Genomic DNA, 7,825 nt, shown 5'->3' with positions numbered 1-7,825 from the left:
GGTGAGTGTGGGTGCAGAGGGGTCTTCATACCCAGGACTCTGAGATGACCAAGGCACTACTAGAATGCAGACTCAAATCTGAGTATCCCCTGGAACCCCCCAGGGTTTTCTCATTAGAGTGCTCCACAGTCCCACTCCCAAAGGAATCTGGACCTCCACTCCTTCCCACCAGCTACACAGGAGGGTAGAAAGTCACCTCAATCCTCTCGGTGGTTCACCATGATGTCATTGAGTGTATGTACCTCCTCCTCTCCCTCAGTGTGAGGATGAGTCCACCGTGAATTTAAATGAGGCCTGCAGGATGCGGGCCCTCCAGACAGGCATGATGGAGAAGCTGACAGAGTCCATTGCACCAGCTTTCCTGAGGAGGAACATCTCTAGCTTCACCACCTTCATGGTCAACTACTCGGCCTTAGACACATCCCACCAGGTCCTGGACCAGCTGTTTACTAGGTGAGTGGCCACTCCCTCCTCAGCACAGTGGTGACTCTGTCCCCTGCCAGCTGTGTGTCCTGGGAGTGTCACCAAATCTCTCTGAGCCTCAGTTTGCTCCTCTGAAAAGTAGGGTGGGAGAGGATAAATTTCAAGGGGATCTTGCAGGATCTAATGGGATCAGCCATGGCGGGTGCTTACCTGGTGTCTGGCTCTGCAGAGAGGGCTGTGGACGTGCTGTGGTTGTTCATGGTGTTTATTTCTCTCTTCCCCGTGAAAAGTAGTCTGCCTCACCCATCTCTGAAATGCGGCCTTTCTGAGTTTGGAAAAGCACATGGAAACCACCCTGTCAAGGAGTTGGAGATTCCATCCAGCTGGTCCTGGTCCTTTTCCTTGGGGTAGCCAATCAAGGATCTCTGGGGCAGCAGAGAGGCCCTAGGCCCACTCAGGTGTCTGGGATGGTTCTGGGTGGACTACATTCATTCAACCATGTAGATTAAGCACCTACTGCATGCAGGACATTTGGAGACAGTAAACTCAGTGAATGAAGGAGACACAATGCGTGGCCTCAATTTCCGTCTGAGAGTCAGACATTGACATTAGACATCATTCGCAGGTCTTGTCATCCACCGTCCATCCCAAGGGATGCCCTCATAGCCTCCTTTACATCTGGAGGCATCTCCCCTTATTCCAGCCAGGAGGGCAGAGCGCAGGACCACCTAAAAAAGTGAGTGGTCTTTGGGTCCAGAAGGACGGCCTCCTGTCTCTAAAGAACAAGCTGTGGGGGGAGAGATGGAGGCTGTGGCTGAGGGGAGCCTGTCAGAAGCCGCATCTCACGCATCTTTTGGTTCCCATGGGAAGGCAGAGGCCCGGTGGCTTCCACTCCAGGAGGACAGGAGTCAAAGAGCTATGGATGGGTGCCAGGACCCCTGGGAACCAGAGGGGTGGCTGGGCTGAGTTCTCCCCTAGAAACCCATTCCCACCACAGACCCATTTGAATCTGCCTCCCCTTCTCCACATCTACCTCTTCTGACCACCGTCTCCAGGCCCAGAACAGGAGGTGTGTGAGCAACCTGGTCACAAATCTGTCTCAGTGCTCAATCCAGTTGCACAAGTGCATGGAGGGCTGGGGTGGGCTGTGTCCCAGACCTTCAGGAGAAGAGTGTCAGTGGGAACAGAGTCACAACAGACTCTGTGTCAACCTGCTGGATAAGCAGGCCTGCCACTGCCAGGACAGCCTCACAGGGGTCAGGGCTGCCATGTGGCTCTCACCTGGATGGAGAGGGGCAGGCATAGGGCCCAGTCCCAAGCCAGGGTGCCCTGGGTGAGAAGTGTGGAGGGAAAGGCCAGGCCTCTGACTCTGTTGCCCAATTGCCTCCCCTAGTGCCATCTCTTCTCTGGTGGGAACCTGCCTGGACCCAGGGCAGGATTTCCGGGAGCTCCTGCACTATCCCTGCTTCAGCATGAAGCTGGCCTCTCTGCATCTCAGCTTGCCTGGCTCGGGGCTTCAGGGCCACACCTACCTTCTCCAGGTCCAGCTGGAGCATCCACGGCCCATTGAGGCAGAGCTGGAAGGTGAGGTGACTGCAGTCTGGGATGACAAATTGCAGAATGTTCAGAGGCTTGGTTCACTTCAAGGCAGTGGGGTCTTTCCTGGCTTTAACAGGACAGGGGAAGTCAGCTACTTGAGTGACACTGTTTCTTTCTCCTGCTGCAGTACCATCTCCAGAGCTCCCTCCAGCTCCAGCGCCAGAGCAAGGGCCGGCTCCACGGCTAGATCCAGCTCCAGCTCTAGTTCCACCACCTGTGCTAGAGCTGGAGCCAGTGTCACCTCCATCAGTCCCTCCAGGGCCAGAGCCACCACCAACCTCAGCTCCAGCCCCAGTGCCAGCTCCTGAGCTGGAGCCAGCTGGACCATTGGCTCCAGGGAGAATCCTCTCTCCACCTGGAGAGATAACAGCAGAGCCAGATCCAGCCCCAGAGCCCGCCTGCCCCTGGGACGTGACCACCAAGAAGCTGCTGAGGGAGGAGAAGCCTGACTTCTTGGAGTTCCCTCCCCGGCTGGTGGCAGAGCAGTTGACACTGATGGATGTGGTGAGCAGCGGGGCTCTCAGGGCAGGTGGGGCCGGCCTTCCCTGTGCCATCAGCTGCCCCAGACCTGCCATTTCCTGATCCAGAATCCCATGATCTCGGTCCAACCTCTTGCTTCCCCACTTACCCTCATGTGACCTAAGCGGCCTTCTTAACTCCCAAGCCTTTGCTGTCCTCATGTGGACAGTAGAGATGGACACTGAGAGCAGCTGCCATGCAGAGTGGCTGTGCAGTTGGATGAGGTGGAGCAGAGAGGAAGTTGGGCAGAGTCTGCGCTTTGGTGGGGGAGGGGAGCACACTGAAGTGCTGTCTCGTCCTTGGGTAGTTCACTCATTTGCCCAGGAGGCCTCAACAGCCTCAGCACTAATTAGGCACCTCATGTGTACATGACTACAAGGCAGACAAACAAAGCCCCTGGTTGTTGCTGCCTTGGGGGAATGTGCATCTGAAAGAGGAGTCAGACCCCAGGATGGTCAGAATGGTTCGAAGATGCCCCTAGAGATGGTCAAGCAGGAGCCAAGTTCTGGTGCTTGGAGGAAGTGAGACTGGGCGGCGAGCAAATGCCACTTCCCTGCGCCACAGTATCGGTTCCTGGGTCATCCTGTGCTGGGTGCCCTCAGGGGACACAGGCAACACCCAGGGACTCCCACAAGCCTCAGGCCGCATTCTCAGCTTCCTGAGCTCCAGCTCTCACCACTGACCCAGCCTGGGACTGGGGGCTGCGGAAGCTGAGCTAGGCTGTGGCAGGGCTGGGTGACACTCCCTGTCCTCCCCAGGAGCTCTTCAAGACAGTGAAGCCCCACGAATTCCTGGACTCCATCTTGTCCCAGGGTGACAACAGGGGCATTGAGCACCTGGCACCGACCATCCATGCCACCATGACCCACTTTAACAGAGTGGTCGAATGTATCATCACCACCTGCATTGGGGACCCGAGCATGACGGCCCAGGACAGGGCCAGGGTGGTGGAGCTCTGGATCCAGGTGGCCCAGGTAAGATGTGGGAGGCCCTGGGAGCCCCTCTGTGGAGTCGGGGGAACTGCCCCTTCTCCTTTCTCAGCTCTCATGTTTGAAGTCTGTGGTCTGAGCCTTTGCACAAACCTTAGGCCCCTCCTGCCAGGCCTCGATGACCTGACTCCTGGTCCCAGTGGTAGGAAGCTCACCCCTTCCTGGGCTCCTTTCTTGGCTTGAGCTGAAATCCTCCTCCCTGGAAGTATTCCTCATCAGGTTCCAGCTGTGCCTTTTCCGGGTTCCCTGAGCCGCTGTCTCATCCAGGACAGGAGACGTCAATGAGGGGACAGAAGCCAAAGGAAGCAGGGCTCCAGCTCCCGCTCACAGCTCATTCTCTTCCCTTCCCCAGGAATGCCACGGCCTGAGGAACCTTTCCTCTCTCCATACGATCTTCTGGGCTCTGGAGGGCCCCTCCATTCAACGTTTAAAAGAGACGTGGAGACAGGTGTCCAGGTGGGTAGGCCTCTCTCCATGCGAGCACCACCTGGGTGGACCAGACACCCCCCACAGGGCTGGCATTGCCCTTCAGTCAGTTGGGACCTCCTGGGAGACAGCAAACCCTGGGGATAGGGTCTGACCTGGTTGGCAGGCTTCAAGTCTTTCTGAAAACTTAGGCCAGTGGTTCTGCCTCAGGAATCAGTTTCCCTAAGTGACAGATCATGGCTTGAACCAAATTGAAGATTTTCAAGTGTTTGCAGCAACAGAACTCTCTGTCCACGTGAAATTAAGACTGTTTAAAACACATCTGCTGAGAAAATAAGAGAATGGAGGCCCCAGGTGACAATAGGAGAGCCCCCTCCCCAGTCCCAGACACCTCAGGGCTCAGACGACACAGTGAAAATGCTCATCCAGGCTGTCTGGATCTTCTGGGTTTTCAAATGAAAGGGATTTACCCTCAAACCACTCCACAGTGTTTCTTTCCTTTTTTCCCTCCTCAGGAAGAACTGTAAAATAGTTAACAAGATCTTCCAAACATGCCACCGGGAGAGCAGGAAGCTTCTCAAGGAGGTGAGTGGAGGCTGGAGATCTGGAAGGACGGGAGGTGAGGTGGGGAGGGACCAGGCAGGATGTGCTTTGGTAAGTTTTTCACTTAAGGTTCCCTGAGAAATAACGGTCTGTCTTGTCCAGCTGGACAGGAAGCGGGGGTGTGAGCTGCAGGGGCAGGTGGGGACTGTTTGGGGCAGGAGGCCTTGGTCACGGGATACAGTGGTGTCGCCTGGACTGTTCCAAGAGGTGAAGAGCTGGCAGAATGAGCAGGTGTCTGGCTTCCATGCAGACCCATCAGCTGGCCCTCATCATCCTTCAGGCTGGCGGGTGGATGGAGTGGGGGGGGGGTTCCTTTCTTCCTAAAGCAGCCCAGTCTGTCCTCAGAAAGCCAGGCCCCTGCTGCTCCTTCTGTCTTCACTGCAGCTCGCAGGGGAGGGCACTCTGCCTGCCCCAGGGATGGGCACTGTGAGGTCACACAGGCCTTGTGGACACAGGGGCTGCACAGCCTTGGGCCAAATGGTGGATCTGGGACAGAACTGTGTGCTCTCTGGGTCTGTGCAGTCTAGCCCGATAGTGGTCACTGCTGACAAACCAGTGAGTCTCTCCCAGGGCGTTGTCGTCAAGGATACGCCCCAGATGGCAATGAGAATTATCAGGGAACCTACAGATTCTTAATGGACCTTCCTGACAGATTCTTAATGGCCTCCATCGAGGCCCTGGCAGGGGGGGCCTAGGGATTGTACAAAGGCTCAGACCACAGACTTCAAACATGAGAGCTGAGAAAGGAGAAGGGACATTAGAAGTTTCCAAGTGAAAAAGGATGCAAATGTCACCATTACACAGTGCCGTGGTCACCCCCTACACTGTCACTCAGATGTGGCACAAGGGGGTCCCCTTCTTTAGTGAATAAAGGAGGAGTTCTGTGCAGGGACCATCCTGAGGGGATCCTAGGGAGCTGAGGCCTTTGGCATGGCCTCAGGTCCAGCCTGGTGTCAGAGAATCCCAGGGGGCTGGAAAACACAGAAGCCACTTGCATGGGACCCGGAGACACCTTGTGCCTCTCCATCCATGGCTCAGGTTGACTGAGGGCCTCAACACACCCCGAGAGTCCAGAGGACAGGACATTGGTCAGAGGTGTGTCTGGAGGAGGAGTGAAGGCCGGGGGCCAGGGCCTCTGGCTGCGAGGGGCAGCGGTCTCCTCTGTGGGCCCCTTAGCAATTCACTGCCCCTCTGTGGGCCTCGGTCTCCTCATCTGGGAAATGGAGGGAGATGATCTGTGGTGCAGGCCTCACAGGGGTGATGAGGTACAAGGGGGAGAAGAATGTGCAGCAGCTTTGTGCTCCTCCTCCTCGACGGGGGAGGGTACAGCACTGGTGACAGTCAGATGACACTGAGTCCTCAGGGGACCCTGGGAGGCATGGGGAGTCCTCCTCACACTTTCCTGATGAGGAGAGAGGCTTAGGGGCCTGGGCAGGCCTGAGGGCACCGAGGAGGGAGTGTTGGAGCTGGGAGTGATCTAGCATCAGGGCACCCTGGAATGGGAGCAGCCATAGACACCAGATGGCCAGGGTCCAAGATCAGGGCCCTGGGAGACACGGGGAAGGGAACATGGCCTCCCTGAGCCTGTCCTTGACCCTGCAGGAGGTGTCATCTGTGAGGGCCATCCATGAGATGGACCCGCAGGGAGCCCAGGAGAGGCAGCAGCAGCAGGTGAGGTGGCCTGACGGGGAGGGTCCAGGTGTCAGAGGAGGGGTCACTCTCCTCACGGCTGGAGGCCTCTCTAAGAGAAGGGTCCCTCCTCCTCCAGCCCAGCTCCTGGAGCCCAAGAGCCTGAAATGCCTGCCCTGGAAGTGACCAGGAGGAGGCCTGGAAGGGCTGGGCCCAGGATGGGTTACGGAGGGGAGGGGCAGGGACCACATACCCTGGGATTTGCCAAAAGCCGCCCCTGGGAGGTGACTGGGGAAGTTGGGTGGTCCTGGAGGGGGCAACTGGGGGGAGGCCACTGAGGGTCCTAGGCTGTTCTCTGTGGGAGTCTGTGGTGGGCAGGAGGCTGGGGTGAAGGGATTTGGGGGAGGGTCCATGGGGGCACCTGAGAGGTGGGACTCATCTTACCACTCCCACCCTGATTTCACAGGGTGTCGTCCCCTTCCTGGGCATGTTTCTCTATCACCTGAAGCTGCTGGACATTGGGATGGAGGATTATCTGGAAGTGAGTGAGCCTGGAGATGGGGCCAGGGAGCAGGATCCTGACGTTTGGGAGGCGAGAGCCCTGCACTGGGACCTGAGCTCTCAGTACCTGGCAAACCTCCTCTCATGAGAGCCCCATGGCCACCCCTGGGAGTTGGGGAGTCAGGCCCATCTTAGCAATGCGTGAATAGACGCTCCGCATAAGCCCCCCACCAGTCTACCTGGGCTGGTGAAGCTCATAGCTGCCTGCCTGCAGAGCTGCAGGAGGCTGTGTCTGAGATGGATTCAGCCTCCCCCTCAGGCCCTGCCCCTGGGGGAGTGCCATCAGCCCCTGCAAGTGAGGAAGCACTTCTGTGTTCCAGCTGTCCCTTCCTCCCTGAGGCCTCAGTCTGCCCGTCTGTCATCAGAGAGGGTGTGCTACATAAGGTCTCTGGCCTCAGCTCCCCTGTCCCTCCTGCTCTGGAGCCCAGAGCCTGGCCCAGTGTCAAGTTCTTTTTGTGGAAGGTCTGCCCTCTGCTGGGCCCTGACATTCCTGCAGCCTGAGAAGGGGTGGGATGGGGGTTGGTTATGGGCTTAGGGGGCTGTTTCTGATGGACATTGGCTGTCTCCCTTCCAGGGAAATCGGGTCAACTTCCAGAAATGGTGTGAGGTGAGCAGCTATGGGGAGGATGGGGATGTGGAAATCAGAGACCTCGCCTGGCAAGACTTTCTCTGGCCTCATCCCTTGGGCCTTAAATTTATTGGGAGAGTCAGATCCACAAAGCTGGGCATCCCATCACGTTGGCGGGTGCGGGAGGGGCTGGCATCAAGGACACCTTCCTGGATGAGGAACTAATTCAAGGCAACTGTGAGGACAGGCAAGTCCTGAATGGAGTGGGAAGGAAGGAGGGTTCCTGAGTGAGCACAGACCCCAGACCAGATCCTCACTCCGCACAAGTCCCTGGCAGCGTTCCCCACCCAAGCCCTGTCTGCATCCTGTCCTTCCTCCCAGAAATTCAAACTCATCAGGAGGATCCAGCTGCTCCAGCAGGCTGCAAATGCATATGACCTGGAGCCCGACGAGCGATTTGGGGCCTGGTTCCAGGCCATGGAGCCCATCAGTGTCCATGAGAGGTGAG

At 57.4% G+C, this 7,825-nt stretch overlaps 2 protein-coding genes across 2 annotated transcripts; both read left to right on the top strand.

The window, feature by feature from the left end:
- The first annotated feature begins 266 nt into the window (after nt 1-266).
- Nucleotides 267-4,483, top strand: LOC131395386 (ral guanine nucleotide dissociation stimulator-like). Its single transcript, XM_058527283.1, has 3 exons — nt 267-453; nt 1,817-2,045; nt 4,472-4,483. Exons 1-3 carry the CDS (start codon nt 302-304, stop codon nt 4,481-4,483), a joined length of 393 nt encoding a protein of 130 aa, XP_058383266.1. The 5' UTR covers nt 267-301.
- A 1,448-nt stretch (nt 4,484-5,931) lies between these two features.
- LOC131395092 (ral guanine nucleotide dissociation stimulator-like) lies at nt 5,932-7,083 on the top strand. The gene is made up of 2 exons (XM_058526892.1): nt 5,932-6,230; nt 6,655-7,083. Exons 1-2 carry the CDS (start codon nt 6,081-6,083, stop codon nt 6,835-6,837), a joined length of 333 nt encoding a protein of 110 aa, XP_058382875.1. The 5' UTR covers nt 5,932-6,080; the 3' UTR covers nt 6,838-7,083.
- Nucleotides 7,084-7,825: the final 742 nt, after the last annotated feature.

The sequence above is a fragment of the Diceros bicornis genome, chromosome 31 (genome assembly GCF_020826845.1).
Source record: "Diceros bicornis minor isolate mBicDic1 chromosome 31, mDicBic1.mat.cur, whole genome shotgun sequence".
Lineage (NCBI taxonomy): Eukaryota > Metazoa > Chordata > Mammalia > Perissodactyla > Rhinocerotidae > Diceros > Diceros bicornis.
Note: the sequence above shows the minus strand (reverse complement) of the source record. Positions and strands in the feature narration are given on the sequence as shown.

Bases quoted from the DNA above. Each gene is read 5' to 3' on its own strand.
- LOC131395386 (XM_058527283.1), top strand. From the start codon at position 302: ATGCGGGCCCTCCAGACAGGCATGATGGAGAAGCTGACAGAGTCCATT. The intron at 454-1,816 runs GTGAGTGGCCAC...TGCCTCCCCTAG, and splicing joins CTGGACCAGCTGTTTACTAG to TGCCATCTCTTCTCTGGTGG.
- LOC131395092 (XM_058526892.1), top strand. From the start codon at position 6,081: ATGGCCAGGGTCCAAGATCAGGGCCCTGGGAGACACGGGGAAGGGAAC. The intron at 6,231-6,654 runs GTGAGGTGGCCT...CTGATTTCACAG, and splicing joins AGGAGAGGCAGCAGCAGCAG to GGTGTCGTCCCCTTCCTGGG.